Here is a 21,768-nt window from a genome sequence, read left to right on the forward strand (position 1 = left end):
ATTCATCTAAGTGCACATCTTTAGATTGTGAGAGGAAACTGGAGCACCCGGAGGAAAACCACAGACACAGGGAGAATGTGCAAACTCCACACAGACAGTCACCTGAGGCAGGAATCGAACCTGGGTTCCTGGCGCTGTGAGGCAGTAGTGCTAACCATTGAGCCACCGTGCTGCCCTGTCTTATTTATGTGGGCAGATTTCAATCCTAAAACAGATGTCCAAGCTGCAACAGACTTGTAATGTTTTAAATTCTCCAACTGGAGAATTTGCAGCTGTCTGTGTAACACAGATCACATCTGAATCACTGATCTATTATTTTCTGTCAGATGCTGATTGATCAGTTGTACATCACCAACTTTTATATTCGCGTTTGAAGTGATGCCACTAAACATGCACTTGCTCACTGCTCTCTGAAGCAATTTTTCACTCTTCCTTGCTCATTTGCATTCTTTATTTTTTCAAAGTTGTTCATTCACCCTATCTCACTTTCCTTCTCTCTGTATCTCACCCCATGTACTTCTATTATTTTCTACAACGGTCACTCCCTCCATTTTGCATTTTTCTCTCTCTCTCTGTGTTTCCCCCCCTTCCCTGTTTTGATCCCATTTCACTGTTTGCAGCCATTTGTGGAATTAGAAATGGGAATGTTTCAGTTGGTTGATTGTAAATCATCTTGCCATTTCAATCATTACAAATCTCTACATGCATTCCCCCTTTTTCATAAGTTGTCCTTGGCTCTTGTGTTGGAAATGATGCATTGCGCCACTGGGTCTCTGGGAGATTTTGGCTGCAATAAATTGTGTAAGTTTTGAAACCTGGACCCAGGGGAAATCTGCAATTTTGTTTAGACCTTTTCAAATTGGAATGAAGGTTGCAGAAATAAAAAATTATTTTTGACAAGAGTCTGGAAGTCAGCCTTGCTGAAAAGATGTTTGCTTTCTTACTTACTGACTGAGCCAAATTGACAGAACAAAAATAATGAAATGTGTGTTGTATAGGGGCATCATATAGGTCATGAGAAGGGGAAGGCATGTGGGAAAGGGAACAGAGTCTCTTAAAAGAACAGAGATGGCTGCTGATCTGTGTGTCCTGTTCCTGCTGGATGACTTAAAAACCAGTGTGAGAGCTCGGAAACCAAAATGGAGCGGTAAAAATTGCAGACATCAATACCTCTGTGCCTGTCATAACACTGTCACTTTGCTTTAAGTTACAGTATGCGCCTGCAAATTGTTTTAATTAGGGGTGATGCTAGCTGTAGTGGTATCAAATTATGGACGTCATTTTAATACGAATTGATAGTCATTAGACTTGTAGCAGTTTGCAGACATTGATGATGTAATTCAACTTCCAAGGCTTTGACATATTTTATTGTCATGTGGAAAATTTCTGTCCGTCTTTGTGTTTTAACCTGACTTGAAACTTCCGGTTTGATTAAAGGAGTGACCGTAGTAATCTGAGGAAATGCTGGTTAATGCAAACGTACATGAGTGAAATGTAGAGAAACATAGGTAAGATTATAACGTATGCTGTATTTTCAATCTGCATGAGGCACTATAAGTACTTTCAAACCATTTGTACTGTTTACTTCGTAAAAGTCTCACAATTAGTTGGTTTTGCAGCACAGTAGCAGATACTGCAGAACATTTTTGTGGACAGGCGTTTATGATTTCAATCTGGCACAAATATTTCTTACCTGCTTTCAGCCAAAGCGCTGCCAGTTAACTGACTGACTGTACGTGAAGCATATAAAGATATTGAAGATATAACATTTGGAATGTGACAATGTTTCAATTCACGAGTGAATCCCATGACCAAAGGTTTTCTGCTTGACCTTCTTACCTCCTGTATTATCTCAAATTGCTTCTTATAGAGTCAGTTAGTTGGAGGTGCCTTGACTGAAAGGAGATATATGAAATATATGTACCAGATTTAAATTCCTCAAAGTATTCTATAGCACCTCCTGCTGTGCTGCGCAATCCAATGTTTTCATGGTATTCCCTTTATTCAGTAGTCTGATTAATTAATTGTTCAATGCATTGATGTGATTGAGAGTTGTGGCATTCCTGATGAAGGGTTTATGCCCGAAACGCCGATTCTCCTGCCCCTCCGGTGCTGCCTGACCTGCTGTGCTTTTCCAGCACCACGCTCGCGACGCTCCATAGGATGTGTCAACCTTAAAATATGATTTTAATAAGCCTTGATGTTTTCAGTAATTGGTGATTTTTTTTTTTTTTAACTGCTCCAAATTGACCTCATTCAGTTGGTTTGGCCTGGTTTGTAATAAAGAGGGAAGCTTTGTGATGTGATTGCGCAAAGAAAGGGAGTAGAGTGTGACAGTCATGTTCAGCATGCAGAGATCTGGCAGGAGATTTGCTAAATTCTCAAGCTGGAGAAAATCTCAAACTCTTCCTTTTTTTTTTTATGCCTTTTCTCATCCCGGAGTAGAGTTGAACAGCATTAGTAGTACAGGGGTAGGCAGTACCCCATCTCAATTAAATTGTCGTTGATCAGTATTTTAACTGCACTTACATATCCCTAACTTAAAAATAACAATGGATGAAGCCTAATGGAATGAACTGAAGGTAAGCTTGACCTTTGTCACTTTTCCCAATAAGTCAGTGATGACTGTAGTGAACTTGACTTTTACAGTGCCTTGTATTGGAGCTGTCAAAGTGAAGTCATGTGACAGGATTACTCCTCTTAAAGTTGGGCTCCAATGGACATAAGGGTGGTTAGTAACTTGGTCAGGATTCAGGTATTGTATGGCCAGTTGCTGGTGGATGTATACTTCAGATGCATGGCTCGAAGGAGCAGCTTCATTAAACGGGGATCAATTACAGTTGCGTCCTATAAAGTAAGAATTCGGGGTGGGGAATGAGCAGGGAGTTGGCAGGCTTGTCAGCGTAGAGGAACAATGTGGATTTTCAGAACTTTGAAGAAGTCTTGCACAGGAACTTGGGAAACAAAATCAAAGCATGTAGGATTGGGGAATATACTAACATGGATTAAGGATTGATCAACAGCCAAAAAGCAGGTAGTCGGAACAAATGGGTCATTTTCAGGTTGACAGTGGGGCATTGCAAGGATCAGTGCTGGGGCTAAATATTTTCAAAATCTAAATCACTGCTTTGGTGCCCACATCCAATTGCAAATTTCCAAGTCTGCGGCTGATGGAAAACTTGGTGGGAATGTGAGTTGTGAGGAGTGTAGAAAGAGGCTTCATGGTGAGTTGGACAGACTGAGTGAGTTGGCAGATGAAGGACAGCGTGGATAAATGTGAAGTTTTCCACTTTGTGGGAAGACAAAATGCAAAAGTATTTCATAAATCATGAGAGATGTTCAAAGGAGCCTATATGTTCTTGTTCTTAACCTAGTTAAAAGCTTGCATGCAATGTAGGAAGCATTCAGAGGACATGTTAGCCTTGATTGCAAGATTGCGGTAGTGGAGCAGCTAGGTCTTGCTTCAATTATACAGAACACTGGTAAGACCACACTAAGAGTACTGTGTGCAGTTCTGGCTCCCTTGCCAAATGAAGGATATACTTGCTGTAGATGGAGTGGTTCATCAGATGGATTTCTGAGAGTCATAGAGATGTACAGCATGGAAACAGACCCTTCGGTCCAACTTGTTCATGCCGACCAGATATCCCAACCCAATCTAGTCCCACCTGCCAGCACCCAGCCCATATCCCTCCAAACCTTTACTATTCATATACCCATCCAGATGCCTTTTAAATGTTGCAATTGTACCAGCCTCCACCACTTCCTCTGGCAGCTCATTCCATACACGTACCATCCTCTGCGTGAAAATGTTGCCCCTTAGGTCTCTCTTATATCTTTCCCCTCTCACCCTAAACCTATGCCTCCTAGTTCTGGACTCCCCCACCCCAGGGAAGAGACTTTGTCTGTTTATTCTGTCAGTGCCCCTCATGATTTTATAAACCTCCATACGGTCACGCCTCAACCTCCAACGCTTCAAGGAAATCAGCCCCAGCCTATTCAACCTCTCCCTATAGCTCAACATCTACTTCCCTTCATTCTATATCTTCCATGTCCTTTTCCATAGTAAACACAGATGCAAAATACTCGTTTAGTATCTCCCCCATCTCCTGCAGTTCCACACAAAGGCCGCCTTGTTGATCTTTGAGGGGCCCTATTCTCTCCCTAGTTACCCTTTTGTCCTTAGTGTATTTGTAAAAACTCTTTGGATTCTCCTTAACTCCATTTTTGCCCTCCTGATTTCCCTTTTAAGTATCCTCCTACTACATTTATACTCTTCTAAGTGTTCATTTGATCCATCTTGGCTATGCCTGATATATGCTTCCTTCTTTTTCTTAACCAAGCCCTCAATTTCTCTAGTCATCCAGCATTCCCTACACCCACCAGCCTTTCCTTTCACCCTAACAGGGATATACTGTCTCTGAATTCTCGTTATCTCATTTCTGAAGGCTTCTTATTTTCCAGCTGTCCCTTTACTAGAACATCGGCCCTCAGTCAGCTTTTGGAAATGCTTGCCTAATACTGTCAAAATTAACCTTTCTCCAATTTAGAACTTGAACTTTTAGATCTGGTCTATCCTTTTCCATCACTGTTTTAAAACGAATAGAATCATGGTCGCTGGCCCCAAAGTGCTCTCCCACTGACACATCAGTCACCTGCCCTGCCTTATTTTCCAAGAGTAGGTTAAGTTTTGTACCTTCTCTAGTAGGTACATCCACATACTGAGTCAGAAAATTTTCTTGTACAGACTTAACAAGTTCCTTTCCATCTAAACTCTTAACACTATGGCAGTCCCAAGTCTATGTTTGGAAAGTTAAAATCCCCTACCATAACCACCCTATTATTCTTACAGATAACTGAGATCTCCTTCCAAATGTGTTTCTCAATTTCCCTCTGACTATTAGGGAGTCTATAATACAATCCCAGTAAAATGATCATCCCTTTCTCATTTCCCAGTTCCACCTAAATAATTTCCCTGGATGTATTCCCAGGAATACCCTCCCTAAATACAGCTGTAATACTATCCCTTATCAAAAATGCCACTCCCCCTCCTCTCTTGCCTCCCTTTCTATCCTTCCTGTAGCATTTGTATCCTGGAACATTAAGCTGCCAGACCTGCCCATCCCTGAGTCAAGTTTCTGTAACTGCTATGATATCCCAGTCCCATGTTCTGAACCATGCCCCTGAGTTCATCTGCCTTCCCTGTTAGGCCTCTTACATTGAAGTAAATGCAGTTTAATTTATCAGTCCTACCTTATTTTGTGCTTTGTCCCTGCCTGCCCTGACTGTTTGACTTGTTCCCTTTCCCAACTGTACCAGTCTCAGATTGATCTCTTTCCTCAGTATCTCCCTGGGTAGATACAAATAGCTTTAAAATAGTGATGGAAAAGGATATACCAGATCTAACAGTTGAAGTTCTAAATTGGAGGAAGGCTAATTTTGACAGTATTAGGCAAGAACTTTCAAAAGCTGACTGGGGGCAAATGTTTGCAGGTAAAGGGATGGCTGGAAAATGGGAAGCCTTCAAACATTTGATAATGAGAGTCCAGAGACAGTATATTCCTGTTAGGGTGAAAGGAAAGGCTGGTAGGTGTAGGGAATGCTGGATGACTAAAGAAATTGAGGGTTTGGTTAAGAAAAAAAAGGAAGCATATATCAGGTATCGACAGGAGAGATCGAGTGAATATAAAGGCAGTAGGAGTATACTTAAGAGGGAAATCAGGAGGGCAAAAAGGGGACATGAGATAGTTTTGGCAAATAAGTTTAAGAAAAATCCAAAAGACTTTTATGAATACATTAAGGACAAAAGGGTAACTCGGGAGAGAATAGTGCCCCTCAAAGATCAACAAGGCAGCCTATGTGTGGAGCTGCAGAAGATGGGGGAGATACTAAGCAAGGAGTTTTCATCAGTGTTTACTGTGGAAAAGGATATGGAAGATATAGAATGTGGGAAAATAGATGTTGACATCTTGAAAAATGTCCATATTGCAGAGGAGGATGCGCTGGTTGTCTTGAAATGCATAAAAGTGGATACATCCCCAGGACCTGATCAGGTGCACCCTAGAACTCTGTGGGAAGCTCAAGAAGTGATTACTGGGCCTCTTGCTGAGATATTTGTATCATCAATAGTTGCAAGTGGGGTGCCGGAAGACTGGAGGTTGGTTAACATGGTACCGCTATTTAGGAAAAGTGGCAAGGAAGAACTATGGACCGGTGAGCGTGACGTAGGGGTGGGCAAGTTATTGGAGGGAATCCCATGTATTTGGAAAGGCAAGGACTGATTAGAGATAGTCAACATGGCTTTGTGTGTGGGAAACCATTTCTCATGAACTTGATTGAGTATTTTTTGATAAAGTAACAAAGAGGATTGATGAGGGCAGAGCAGTGAACGTGATCTATATGGACTTCAGTAAGGCGCTTGACAAGATTCCTCATCGGAGACTGGTTAGCAAGGTTAGATCTCATGGAATACAGGGAGAACTAGCCATTTGGATACAGAACTGGCTCAAAGGTAGAAGTCAGAGACTGGTGGCCTGTGACCAGTGGAGTGCCACAAGGATCTGTGCTGAGTCCATTACTTTTCATCATTTATATAAGTGATTTGGATGTGAGCATAAGAGGTAGAAGTTAGTAAGTTTGCAGATGACACCAAAATTGGAGGTGTAGTTGACAGCAAAGAAGATTACCTCAGATTATAACGGGATGCTGACCATGGTAGATGGAGTTTAATTTAGATAAATAAGAGGTGCTGCATTTTGAAAAGCCAAATCAGAGCTGGATGTATACACTTAATGGTAAGGTCCCAGGGAGTGTTGCTGCACAAAGAGACCTTGGAGTGCAGGTTCATAGCTCCTTGAAAGTGGAGTCGCAGGTAGATAGGATAGTGAAGAAGGCGTTTGGTATGCTTTCCTTTATTAGTCAGAGTATTGATTATAGGAGTTGGAAGGTTATGTTTTGGCTGTACAAGATATTGGTTAGGCCACTTTTGAATATTGCATGCAATTCTGGTCTCCTAATGGAAGGATGTTATGAAACTTGAAAGGGTTCAGAAAAGATTTACAAGGATGTTGCCAGGTTTGGAGAATTTGAGCTATAAGGAGAAGCTGAATAGGCTGGGGCTGTTTTCCCTGGAGCCGTGGAGGCTGAGGGGTGACCTTAGAGTTTTATTAAATCATGAGGGGCATCGATAGGATAAATAGAGAGAAGTCTTTTCCCTGGGATGGGGGAATCCAGAACTAGAGGGCATAGGTTTAGGGTGGGAGTGGGAAGATATAGAAGGAACCTAAGGGACAACTTTTTCACACTGAAGGTGGTGCGTGTATGGAATGAGCTGCCAGAGGAAGTGGTGGAGGCTGGTACAATTACAGCATTTAAAAGGCATCTGGATGGGTATATGAATAGGAAGGGTTTGGAGGGATATTGGCCCAATGCTGGCAAATAGGACTTGATTAGGTTAGGGTAACTGGTTGGTGTGGATGAGTTGGACCGAAGGGTCTGTTTCTGTGCTGTACATTTCTATGACTCTATGAACCATAGACATTCTCTCTCTTTCTCTCTCGGATTCTCAGGTTGTGAGTTTGTGAGACTCAGTGAGATTTGTGGAAAAAAATACCTTGGAGGCCAATTCTGCAAGGGCTTCCTATCTAATCTATCTCTTCCCATAACTTCTACTGTCAGCCCATATCCATGGGAAATTAAATCACACAGGCCTTGTATCCAGATAGAAATAGTATTTATAAATGCTTTAAACTCCCCAATTTGTTCTGTATTGAAATTAAATAGATAGAATCTAATTTAATCTAACATATTCCAAGCCAAAAAGCTGAGAAGCGGAGCGGCACAGTGGCTCAGTGGTTCGCTGTGCTGCCTCGCAGTGCCAGGGACCTGTGTTCGATTCCAGCTTCGGGTGACTGTGTGGAGTTTGCACATTCTCCCTGTGTCTGCGTGGGTTTCCTCCCGGGTGCTCCAGTTTATTCCCACAGTCCAAAGGTGTGCAATTCAGGCGATTTGGCCATGCTAAGTTGCTCGTAGTGATAGGTGCATTAGATTAGATCCCCTACAGTGTGGAAACAGGCCCTTTGGTGCAACCAGTCCACACTCACCCTCCGAAGACTAACCCACCCAGACCCATTTCCCTCTGACTAATGCAACTAACACTGAGCAATTTAGCATGGCCAATTCACCTGACCTGCACATCTTTGGACTGTGGGAGGAAGTAGGGAGTAGGCGAATGCGTCTGGGTAGGTTACTCTTTGGAGGGTTGGTGATGACTTATTGGGCCGAGGGGCCTGTTTCCGCACTGTAGGAAATCTAATCTAATGTAATCTTAGAATCTATTCTAAGCTAGCTGCAATAGCTTGCAAAGTTAAGCAGCATTTCCTCCCTGCTGGCTATCAGAATCTTCTGCTATCTGAACATACTATTCACTCATTTGTAAGGATTGGCCCTCTTGCCAATGGTGCCATGCAATACATTGACCTTGTATCTTGGTCTGAATGCTAATTAGCTATCTCTGACCTAAGCACCCTTTTGTTTTACGAGTCAGTGAATGGCTTAAAGCGTAACTGTGTGCATCCCGATCACAAAAACACCTCTCTAGGAGACACCTTGTCTTTTTGTGGTAAGTTCAGAGTATGCTGCCATTGTTTCACTGAGATAATCACGCATGCAATCAATATGGGATCTCCTTTAACCACTAACAATCAAACCATCTGGATTTACTGTCAGGCAGCTGTACAACTAGGCACGTAACCCCTTCTGTTTCTCTAAATTTATAGCTGGATTCCCAAAATATAATATCAACCTCAATTACCACAAGCCTTTGTGAATGTTATTTCCTGTAACAATGCTTCAATTTGTTCAAGGAAAGAATTATCCTAATTAAGGCCAGATGTGATATAAAGAGCATGACAGCAGATTGGAAATTCAAAATATTGGTGTCGCATCATTCATTCTGGAGAAAAAAGGATCTGGAATCTATGATTCCGTGACATTTGAATTAAGGCAGCTATTTAAAGCTCATGTGATATTTTGCTTTTATGCTTTAAGTGCTCCTCACCCATTCCATCCAAACGGGAGATTTTTAACAGCAATATTGGGATCAGTGAACTTTCAACAATTTCACAATCTGCATCTTCCTGTTTTCACTTATGAACGCAGTTTGAAGTTGCGCGTGTGCCTCTGCAAGTTCCATTGAAAGCTGCATTCTGCACTGGACCTTTTTATTGGCTTTTAACCGCTGAGTGGGGAAAGAACTCATTCAGTACACATTCGGGCAGCATTCCCACCTCATGTTCCCCCAGCAGGACCCATCCTGCCAGCTATGCATATTGGAAATGTGAGCAGGTTCTGCGCTCTTGATCGGAAAATCGTATTCCCCTCCTCGCCCCTGATTTTAGCAGATGGTGATGTATTCAAAAAGGCCTCTTTTGTACTTTCATTCCATTAACTTCTGGTTTTGAGTTGGAAAATTCACATGTGAAATTGGCCCGATGTGTTCTAATGATTTGCAGCTAGAAAGGGAGAGGGCTCCTATGCAGTTCCAACAACACCGAGATGGGTTTTATGAGGGATAGGATTAAACATCTCCACGGAACGGTTGGCCAGATGGATAATGCAGGGGGATGACGGGACAAAGCTGCTTGTTTCAGGACGAAACTCGACCCACCTCTGGAAGGAAGTCCTGCCTTACAGAGCTCCCAATCGATCTGATTGACTGGGCAATCTGCACTCGGGCCTGTGCCAGGGTCACTACTGCGACCACAAGCAGTCCTTGGGGGTGATAATCCCGAGGTCTCCAGCTTTTAAGGTACACCAGCGACTTTGTACAGCCTGCCTGACCAGATGAAGCCCAGCAAGGATTGGAGGTGGGGATGGAGTGTCCTGTGTTAGAGGATAGACAGATGGAGGCTTAAATAAGGTGGTTCCATCTTGGGGGAGATGCCAACTCCCTGCAGTGACACCTGCCAGGCTCCCTGTCTTGCTAACTACCAATGGCCAAGGCTGGAAGAGTGCACTGGTCCCACTACACAATGGGTCACAGCGTAAAATAAAAATACTTTCCTCATTTACTAAGAGGATGAATTAATATCTTTATCTACACCTAGTTCTAAACAACAAGAATGATCAACCAGGTTTCTTAATAACCACTCTAATGGATTTAATTATCAACAAAAAACGTAACTAATTATTGCAGTTTTATTGAAAACCAGACTCCAACATAGAAGTAAAAATTATTAGGAGAAAGTGAGGACTACAGATACCTCCAAACAGACCCAACCGCCATGGATATATTTCCCTCCCCTCCCCTATCAGCGTTCCGGAAAGACCACTCCCTCCGCAACTCCCTCGTCAGGTCCCCACCCCCCACCAACCCAACCTCCACTCCCGGCACCTTCCCCTGCAACTGCAAGAAATGCAAAACTTGCGCCCACACCTCCCCCCTCACTTCCCTCCAAGGCCCCAAGGGATCCTTCCATATCCATCACAAATTCATCTGCACCTCCACACATATCATTTACTGCATTCGCTGTACCCGATTTGGCCTCCTATACATTGGGGAGACAGGCCGCCTACTTGCGGAATGTTTCAGAGAAACATTCCTCTGGGACACCCGCACCAACCAACCCAACCGCCCCGTGGCTGAACACTTTAACTCCCCCTCCCACTCCGCCAAGGACATGCGGGTCCTTGGCCTCCTCCATCGCCAGACCATGGCAACACAACGCCTGGAGGATGAGCGCCTCATCTTCCGCTTAGGAACCCTCCAACCACAAGGGATGAATGCAGATTTCTCCAGCTTCCTCATTTCCCCTCCTTCCACCTTTCCTCAGTCCCAACCCTCAGACTCAGCACCGTCTTCTTGACCTGCAATCTTCTTCCCGACCTCTCCACCCCCACCCCCTCTCCGGCCAATCACCCTCACCTTAACCTCCTTCCACCTATCGCATTCCCGATGCCCCTCCCCCAAGTCCCTCCTCCCTACCTTTTATCTTAGCCTGCTTGGCACACCCTCCTCATTCCTGAAGAAGGGCTTATGCCCGAAACGTCGATTCTCCTTCTCCTTTGATGCTGCCTGACCTGCTGCGCTTTTCCAGCAGCACATTTTTCAGCTCAAGTAGAAATGATTCTCCATTTAACTATTCTCAAAACAGACAAAAATATGTATGCACTCTTCAGGAAAAAAGAAAAGAACAGGTTTCTCTCGAGCGAGTGACTTTCGAAACAACAAACTGTCTTAGCCAAACACAAAAGGATCAATTGCAAAATTTTCCAAAGTCTGGTGCTCTGATGTTCTGCCATATTTGATCATGATTCATTATCTCTGGAGCTACAACTTGCTCAGGAAATACAATCTTAAGATTTCCCTTCAATGTCTTGTCAAAAAATGTTCACCCTGAACCTACAGAGAGGGTCAACTTTCCACAGAATGAGAGAGATCAGCTTGGCAACAGGTTCTAAACAAAGCTTCTTCTGATTCAGCCAGTTTGGATAGCTGCTTGTTTTTATCTGGTTCAGTTGGAGGAAAACATGCTAAGGTCCATCTGTGTTTAAGACAGCTCCCAGTAGGCATCTGCAGTAAAGCTAGTGGTTATCATCAGTCTTGGGATTTCCAGGAAGCATTGTTGTCACAAGCTCCAATGGCTACAGTGAACTTTCAATGATCTCTTTTAAAGAAACCACTCCAGACTTTTCCACAAAACTTGAAATAAATGCATTTTGTGCAATCTTTCAAAATTTATGATTTGGAGATGCCAGTGTTGGACTGGGGTGTACAAAGTTAAAAATCACACAACACCACAACCATCTGATGAAGGAGCAGTGCTCTGAAAGCTAGTGCTTCCAATTAAACATATTGGACTATAACCTGGTGATTTTTAACTTTCAAAACTTAGGTCTTCAAAGCTGTTAGGTCTTCTCCATGTCCACTCTATCTAGGCCTCTCAGTATCCTGTAAGTTTCAATGAGATCCTACCACCGCCCCCCAATCTTTCCGAACTTTGTTGAGTTCAGACCCAAAGTCCTCAACTGTTCCTTGTATGTTAAGCCCTTCATCCCGGGATCATACTGTTAAACCACCTCTAGACCCCATCCAACGCCAGCACATTTTCCCTTAGATATGGGACCCTAAATTGCTCACAATATTCCAAATGCAGTCTGACCAGAGCCTTATACTGACTCAGCAGTACATCTCTGCACTTGTATTCTTTGTATTCGAGCCCTCTTGAAATGAATGCTAATGTTATCCTTTCAAAATTCAAGACCTGATGAAGAAAGGTGAAATGGTGATTATGGCTATATCACGGAACTAGTCATTTAGTGTTGTGATCCCAGTTATTGTTCCTACTTGACAAGTCAGCTCTCAGACTGAAACCTCGCTTCATAGATTTTTTTGAATTTAATGTGATGGCCTTTCACTGAAATATAAGCAACCAATATTTCAGATTTAGTTTTAGCAATTAAACTGAGTTTGTTATGTAAATTAAATGATGATACATTAGAACAAACGCAGCAATTTACATTTAGTATCATTTGAGAGATTTCAAAACACGCAGCAAAATGCAATCCCATTGACTCTCAACACTATCACTCTTCATCACTCAACTACTCGGCAGGGAAGGGTCCCTTCTCTGTCACATCTATAGGTTTGAGCTTATATTTTTCTTTTAATTCCTAGTCTTGAGAGTTTGATAGCCTCTTCCTTAATTATTCCCACAACTATGCTTAGCTTTCCCAGCTTTAAATACCACTTTATGTTTCAAACAAGCCACTTCTGGTGAGGAATTCTCAAAGTTATACTGGGATAACCTCTTGGCTAACTATTCTGAACAAACTCCTTTCTCTTGCATTTAACTCCAGTTATATGAAATGCTCCCAGAGGTTTTCCAATCTATTGCTTTTTTTCAAAACAATTATCAGTTCTTGATTCTTAAACCAAAAGCAAGCCAACGCCTTTCAATATTTACTCTTTCTGATTGTAAAACACTGAGAAGTTTCCCACTATTGCACCAGGAGGACATTCAGTCAGCTGCTCTCTAACATTCTACTGGTTTAAGATTATGCCTTCAGAAAGACTGGCAATTAGTAAACCCCATCTTTACATGGGCCAAAATCCACATACCACCAGTTCAAAATCCAAATTATAATACAAATTGTATTAATATATTCAAAGTTTGTGAGAAGATTTGTAGCTCGGGTGCTCGTTGCTTGGTTCTGTTCACCGAGCTGGAAGTTTTTGTTGCAAACGTTTCGTCCCCTGTCTAGGTGACATCCTCAGTGCTTGGGAGCCTCCTGTGAAGCGCTTCTGTGGTGTTTCCTCCGGCATTTATAGTGGCCTGTCCGACAAGCAACATGAATTTGACTGGGACAACACTACTATTATAGGAGAAAGTGAGGACTGCAGAGTCTGGAGATCAGAGCTGAAAATGTGTTGCTGGTAACACTACCATTATAGGACACTATATAGGACAAACAGGAAGACAGCTAACAATCCGCATCCACGAACATCAACTAGCCACGAAACGACTATCCCTAGTAGCCACACACGCAGACGACAAGCAACATGAATTTGACTGGGACAACACTACTATTATAGGAGAAAGTGAGGACTGCAGAGGCTGGAGATCAGAGCTGAAAATGTGTTGCTGGTAACACTACCATTATAGGGCAAGCGAAACAAAGAACAGCCAGGGAATTCCTAGAAGCTTGGCACTCATCCACAAACTCCATCAACAAACACATAGACCTGGACCCAATATACCGGCCACTACAGCGGACAGCTGAAACTGACAACCGGAAGCGGCAGGGACAGGCGACTATAAATGCCGGAGGAAACACCACAGAAGCGCTTTACAGGAGGCTCCCAAGCACTGAGGATGTCACCTAGACAGGGGACGAAACGTTTGCAACAAAAACTGTATTAATATATATTTAAATCAGACCCCACTATATCACAAGAGGCCTCCAAGAAGTTCACAGAATATTCCCAATCTAATCTAAAAAACATAGCAACATCATGACAGGAAGGTCTGGAACCAGAGCTGAGGAAAATAAAATGGTGATTAAAAAGTGGGGTGGCAAGGTGACTCAGTGGTTAGCCCTGCTGCCTCGCAGCACCAGGGTCCCAGGTTCGATTCCAGCCTCGAGTGACTGTCTGTGTGGAGTTTGCACATTCTCCCCGTGTCTGCATGGGTTTCCTCCGGGTGCTCCGGTTTCCTCCCACAGTCCAAAGATGCGCCGGTCAGGCGAATTGGTCATGTTAAATTGCCTGTAGTGTTAGGTACATTAGTCAGAGGGGAAATGGGTCTGGGTGGGTTACTCTTTGGAGGGTCGGTGTGGACTGGTTGGGCCGAAGGGCCTGTTTCCACACTGTAGGGAATCTAATCTAAATCTGATGATTACTTCAAAATCCTACTGTGGTAACTTGAATTCAGTTGACCAAGACTGGAAATGAAAATGAACTGAAAAAGTAACCTATTACCTCTGCAGGGTCTGACCCATTTGTAAATTTAGTCCCACATGAAAATGACGCTTTATACTGGTCAGGATATTCCTTTTTTAAAACAAAGTTTATCTGTTCATAAATCTGGACACAGTCAGAAGATAATTACAGATTGTTGAAGTCACATAAGCCATCTTGATTTGCCTGTCTAAGAGTGATTCCAGATTTAGATCTTCACTAATCTATCTGAAACTTTATTCTACATATAGACATATGTAGCAAGAGCTTCTTGATTTCATACTTGGATTTTACTCGTTGCTTACATGAACCTTTGCCCGGTCACAATCTAATTTTAAATAATATGCTAATTTATCAATCCCTGAACAATTTATGTATGTCATTCAAAAAATATTTTGCAATGTAAACTGGATAATACAAGTAATATTTTGGGGCTTGGATTTCAAAACGGAGACAGCCGATAAGATAACCTTTCAGGTGTCCCTCCAAAGGTAAAGTAGGCAAGTTTTCTCAACAGTGGCTTCACAAGATAAGAATCCAAGTCTCATACTAGAGACTCGAGTTGATATAATCCAGGCTAACTCTTCACTGTGGTTTTGAAGCAGTGCTGCACTGTCAAGCACTGTTTTTCATATGAGACATTAAACAGAGACATTGTCTGTCTTTTCAGTTGGAGAGTAAAGAGCCCAAAGCACAATTCAAGGAAGAACTGAAATGCCTGGCCAATATTTATCCCTCAGCCAGCAACAATACAACAGATAATTTCGCTATGATCTCATTGCCGTTTGTGGGACTTGGCTGTGCACTTCTTGGTTCTCTTGTTTCTACCATTAACAGGGACCATACTTCAGAAGCTCTTCATTCACTTTGAAATGTTTTAGGATTTTCTGAGGCCATGCTGGCTACTATATAAATGCAATTTCTTCTCTAAGAAAGTTACAAGCTGGTGTGTGGAACAAAGGGTTTAACTGTTTGGAACAATGAGGGGGTGCATGATGCATTTTGACACCAATCTGACAGAAATGGAGTGCAGGTGAGCTTCACATCACTGGGTCAAGGTGATATTTCATCTTCCTGGACTACATTTTTTCAACTTTCATGATGATAATCTGGGTCAAATGCCTCTCACCAACCTGAATTTAACAGTGCCTTGAAAATTCTGTGGTGTTAATATGAGATAGATAGATAGAATCCCTACACTGTGGAAACAGACCCTTCAGCCCAACCAGTCCACCTGACCCTCTGAAGAGTAAACCACCCAGACCCATTCCCCCTATCCTATATTTTACCTTGACTAATGCACCTAACCTACACATCCCTGAATGCTATGGGCAATTTAGCATGGCCAATTCACCTAACCTGCACAGCTTTGGACTGTGGGAGGAAACTGGAGCACCCGGAGAAAACCCACACAGACACTGGGAGAATGTGCAAACTCCACACGGCTGCCTGAGGCTGGAATCGAACCAGAGTCCCTGGACTGCAAGGCAGCAGTGCTAACCACTGAGCTATCAGGGTGTCACGGAGAAGTGAGATTGTGGGCAGCTTGTGATTATTCTTTCTCTTCCATTTTAAATAGGAATTGATTGACTTGAAAATGATACAGTGCAAAAGAATTGTGAATGGTGAGTCGACAAATTTATTCTTTCTTCATATGGTTTTTCTCTCTTCCTTTCCGGAATGAATGTTTTAAATAGATTTCTGGTATTTAGCAAAGGAAGTTGACAGAACGAAAGGTAAACTGTTGGTATTACAGCAAACAGGAATGGCCTTCCAAGTAGGAGTTAAACACATTACTGTAAAGGGTTGGGAATAGGACCTCAGTTGGCTTGCACACAGTGGCCTAGAGTTTCTTCTTTTGGTGCAGATGGCATGTTGCAACCACAGTGTACCTGAACTTGCTTTATTTAGGTTGCACTGAAGTTTCTGTTCAATTTCCATTCATTCACGGAATCAAATGCATAAGTTTTTTTCACAAACCAATGTGATCAGGCAGCATTCTAAGACAAAACGTGTTACCTTTTAATCTTCATTCCAATAGTTACAAGTTTTTCTCAATACTTTAAAAGTGGGAACATGTAGGTACCAATGTACTGATCAGCAATAACCATTATTAATTAGTGCCCAGCCTTGGGGATTAACTTAACATTAAAACTACTGGGGTAATAGCTTGAAAAACTGTGCTTAAACAGTCAATCATTTTGATGGTCAGTTGTAACATGCATAAAGCACTATGCACCCTGGAAAATAGGTGCAACTTGAAAAGCCTTCCTGAATCAGCTGAGTACCACAGGGTCAGTTTTTTTGGGTGGGGCCTGATCTGCACAATCATGAGTAATGTAAGTGGTTACAGGCATCACTTGAGTTCTAAGTTCTGATTCTTTCATTACTGGGCACTCTTACCAAATATAACTGCAAAACTCTAAGGAAAATTATTTATTTAAGATGTCACACCCTTGTTTATACCTTTTCTAACCACCACTATCCATAATCATTCCTACACATGCTCTCATTCGTCTTCCTAAGCTTGTCTGCATTTATTTTTCTCAGAGGTGCTGGACACCATAGATTATGTTGCAACAGATGAGCGAGTCATTTTTAGGACTTGTGAAAGAGAAAAGAATCATGTTGTCTTCCAAATGGTAAGAATTACCCATCCATTCTGGTAAAAATTTCAAACACTGACTGATGGTTCAATATAGTCTATTTGAATAGCTGCAAATGCATAAGTTAACCCTGGAGAAATTGCACTGCTCTGTGTGTTGCACGTGATGGGAATTTCTAGATTAGAAACCTTTAGATTTGCATAATAACAAACTTAAAAGAAACAGGAATGTGAAGATGTAGAAAGTTCCTTGCATTAATTTCAGAATATTGATATTTCAGATTTACCATCTCCCTTTGACAAATTCATTCCTAATTCCATTTCTAATGTGTAAAAGGTTAACCTTGTGTCAATGCCGATTTTAAATAGATTTCATTTCAGAAACAATCTTCCAGTTGAGCTGATGGACAGACTAGCATCTTCCTCCCCTGGGCATACAGGACGAGTGCACATCCTTGAGATCGCTCTGCTGTACAAATGGCATAGTCTATTATGTGCCTGTGTTTGGATCTGGGAAATTTGTGCTGTTTTCAGTTTATCTGCTTGTTGGAAAACAGTGTGTGTGACGGTTATGCCAAACTCACTGTAGTTATAGAGAAGGAGCTGGCCACTGGGTTTTGCTGTGTCAGTGCATATATCCAAGTACTCCTTTCCATCTGCTACAGTCTGTGCTGACTTGGATGTTGAAATCAGCAAGAATTGAGTTTGTCCTGATGGGGAACACCCCTAATTATATTGCCATGACAATTATAGAGTGCTTCTCATCTGAACATCAGTGTTGGTGTATAGACACTTAATGAGGTTATAGATTGTTTCCGGCAAGACTTGAACAAAGACGATTGCTGACCCCTGCAGGAAATGAGTCAAGATTGTACAGCACAGTTCAAATCAAATGGCAAAGCCCACAGCTGACAATCCAGGCTACTCCTTGCACTTGCCAGTTCGGTAATAGGTGTGGTTCCAGTGACCTCCTGTTGAGTCTCCTCAGCGAGCTTTGTTTCTTGGGCAGCTATCTTGATGCTGTACTGGCCCATCATTCTGGCAATGAGGGCCATTCTGTGTTCTCCTCTCAGTGTTCTGGTGTTCCATGAACAATATTTCTCACAATGAACATCAGTCTGTATTTACATTTTGACAATGACCAGCTGATAAAGCAGGGAGTAGCAACCTGGCAGTTGCAGGGAGAGTAGAATGTCCTGGGGTTAAGGCTCCTTTTCATTCTCCTGCCTCAGATTGGGGAGCACAGCACTGTACCTAAAGAGGTCAGCTGTGTTGCCTCAGGAGGATGTGAACTTCATAACTGCCCTTATCTGTGGAGGGTGACTGTCACCCTGAGGCTGCCTGGGTTTAGGGTTCTGACTGAAGATTGCCGATAGCATCCTGTACCTGTCCCCATCATCGCAGGCCTTGGTATGATTGGTGTTTTTGTTGATGATAACATAACAAACAAGCTGCACCTTGAGGTAATTGAAGAAGCTATGGTTTGTCAGTACCTCTCACCATCTTTTGTCCAAGGCAGTGAATATGACACAAGCTCAGCAGCTGAGAAAGGCTGGCCTTCTCTGAGAAGAGCTGCTGACCAAATGAAGAGCTTCATTGACCCATACCATCAGCGTCCTACCCACTGGCAGTATTGTGATCATCTGCACTCAGCTGACAGGTACTTTGATTTACCTGTTCCTCCAGGGCTGTGAAATCACAGTTGCCTTTTCCAAGGTAGGCTGACAGATCCTGCGGACCCAGAGCTATCAGGGTTAAAGAGACCAAATGCCCACCTTTATATTCCCTGTCCTCTCAGTTCCAAACAAGGATTGACACATGAAGCTGGCCAGTAGGGTTTTGAATAGGAGAGGCTCTTTGATACGCTGATTGTGGGGAACTTCTTATGGATGAACAGCATCCCAAACCTCACCACTATCCCAGTCCTTCCTAACTATTTGATTCCCTTTGAATAGCCACTGTTGTACCATCAGAAGCATGGCAGTCAGTTTGTACACAGAATCCATAAAGAGAATTCACTGTCTCCTGAAACTAAATCAGCTTTATGTTCAAATAGATTGAGCCCAGTGTAAGTTAGAAAATGATATTGGTTACTGTGATTTCATGCTAAGAATCTGACAATATTGTCAATTCACCATGTTGTTTTGGATTTCACTATCCATTGCTATTGTTTTCATTGTAAAGTAATTCCGCTTATATTTAAGTAAAGCTTCTCAACCTTTAACATCATCTTTTTTTTTGTCTGCATTCATCTGGAAGTTAGTCTTTTTTAAAATTTTGTTCCTTGCAGGGCACAGCTGATCCTCAGAGAGCGCTTACAGTCGCACAGCTTATGTAAGTCTTTAACAAGCCTATCACTGCTCCAATAGCTACTCAATGAACTTGCTATAAAGTGCCCTCAAGTAACACTCATATGAGAAGACTTTGGAGTGCAGGTTCATAGTTCCTTGAAAGTGGAGTCGCAGTTAGACAGGGTGATGAAGAAGGCATTTAGTATCCTTGTCTTTATTGATCGGTGCATCGAGTATTGAAGATGGGAGGTTATGTTGCAGCTGTACAGGACATTCCAAAAGTTAGGCCACTTTTGGAATACTGCATGCAATTCTGGTCTCCCTCCTATTGGAAAGATATTGTTAAACTTGAAAGATTGCTGAAAAGGTTTACAAGGATGTCACCGACGCTGGAGAGCTCAAGCTATATGTAGAGGCTGAATAGGCTGGGGCTATATTCCCTGGAGTTTCGGAGGCTGAGGGATGACCTAAAAGAAGTTTTATAAAATCATGAAAGATGTAGGTAAGGTGAATAGTCAAGATCTTTTCCCCAGGGTAGTGGAGTCTAAAACTAGTGGGCATAGGCTTAAGGCGAAAGGGGAAAGATGTAAAAGGTATCTAAGGGGCAACTTGTCACACAGAGGGTGGTGTGTGTATGGAATGAACTGCCAGAGGAAGTGTAGACGCTGTTGGATATAGGAATAGGAAGGATTTAGAGGGATATGGGCCAAATGCCGGCAAATGGGACTTCATTAGTTTAGGATATCTGGTGGGCATGGATGAGTTGGACTGAAGAGTCTGTTTCTGTGAGGTACGTCTCGATCACTCGAAGTGAATATAGGGGCACTAGAGTGTGAGGGCAACTGAGTGAGTTCTGGGGAATTTAATTCAAAGTGGGGAATTCTACATATAGTGGGAAAGAGGTGTTTTAACTGAGATTTATTGTAAAGGGTAAGGCTGCTGAGTATGAAGTTCAATGAAGTGAGATGCTGGAGCTTCTCGTTGAGCATCCACTGCTAAGGATTCTGTCTCAAAGGTCAAAAATTCTGAAATGTACATTTTTAAGACAACGTTAGTACAAGACAAATATGCCCTTAATAAATACTACAAAAGCAGCTCAGACAAGAGAATTCCCATTGTGTAGTTCCAAGGAAGTCATGGACATCTTACATGACCAAGACTAGTATACTTGCATTTACAGACCTCAGGCTCCTGGATGGAATAGTCATGGGTTTGGAAGATGCTGTCTAAGGTGAATTTCTGCAGTGCATCTTGTAGATATACACACTGATGCTACTAAGCATCGATGATGGAGGGAGTGGATGCTTGTGGATTTAGATTAGATCCTGTACAGTGTGGAAATGGACCCTTCAGCCCAACCAATCCACACCAACCCTCCGAAGAGCAACCCACCCCCCTCAGACTAATGCACCTAACACTATGGACAATTTAACATGGCTAATTCTTCTGACCTGCACATCTTTGGACTGTGGGAAGAAACCGGAGCACCTGGAGGAAACTCACGCAGACATGGGGAGAATGTGCAAACTCCACACAGACAGTCGCTCAAGGCTGGAATTGAATCTGGGACCCTGGTGTTGTGAGGCAGTAATGCTAACCACTGAGCCACCGTGCCGCCAAACAAGCAGGCTGCTTTGTCTTGGATGGCGTCAAGCTTCTTGAGTGTTGATGGAGAACCCATTCAGGCAAGAGGAGCGTATTACACCTCACTCCTGATTTGTGCCTTGTAAATGGTGATCAGGCTTTAGGGTTCAAGGGGTGATTTACTCACTATTTCTAGCTTCTGACCTTTTCTTATAGCCACTGTATTTATGTGGTTAGTCCATTTGAATTTCTAGTCAGTACAAACCCTCAGAATGTTGATGGTGAGGACTCAATTAAATAGCTTAAGCATTTATTCATTAGAGTTTAGAAGAATGAATGTGATCTCTTTGCTACATACAAGATTCTGAGGGGACTTGACAGGGTCGATGTTGAGAAGATGTGCCCCTGAGTGGGAGGATTCTCAAACTAGAGGTCAGTGCTACAGAAGGGTTTAAGAAGGGTGGTAAAGACAAGCCAGGGAATTATAGACCGGTGAGCCTAACCTCGGTGGTGGGCAAGTTGTTGGAGGGAATCCTGAGGGACAGGTGTACATGTATTTGGAAAGGCAAGGACTGATTCGGGATAGTCAACATGGCTTTGTGCATGGGAAATCATATCTCACAAACTTGATTGAGTTTTTTGAAGAAGTAACAAAGAAGATTGATGAGGGCAGAGCAGTAGATATGATCTATATGGACTTCAGTAAGGCATTCGACAAGGTTCCCCATGGGAAACTGATTAGCAAGGTTAGATCTCATGGAATACAGGGAGAACTAGCCATTTGGATACAGAACTGGCTCAAAGGTAGAAGACAGAGGGTGGTGGTGGAG

General features: G+C 42.7%; 1 protein-coding gene across 1 annotated transcript in view; it reads left to right on the forward strand.

The window, feature by feature from the left end:
- dus2 (dihydrouridine synthase 2) overlaps nucleotides 1-21,768 on the forward strand; it is a 116,412-nt gene that overhangs the window by 12,607 nt on the left and 82,037 nt on the right. The window contains exons 4-6 of the mRNA XM_043707033.1: nucleotides 16,038-16,083; nucleotides 17,009-17,100; nucleotides 19,354-19,397. Of these exons, the coding sequence (XP_043562968.1) occupies nucleotides 16,038-16,083; nucleotides 17,009-17,100; nucleotides 19,354-19,397 (182 nt within the window). The remainder of the gene's footprint in view (nucleotides 1-16,037; nucleotides 16,084-17,008; nucleotides 17,101-19,353; nucleotides 19,398-21,768) is intronic.

Source organism: Chiloscyllium plagiosum, chromosome 17, assembly GCF_004010195.1.
Source record: "Chiloscyllium plagiosum isolate BGI_BamShark_2017 chromosome 17, ASM401019v2, whole genome shotgun sequence".
NCBI lineage: Eukaryota > Metazoa > Chordata > Chondrichthyes > Orectolobiformes > Hemiscylliidae > Chiloscyllium > Chiloscyllium plagiosum.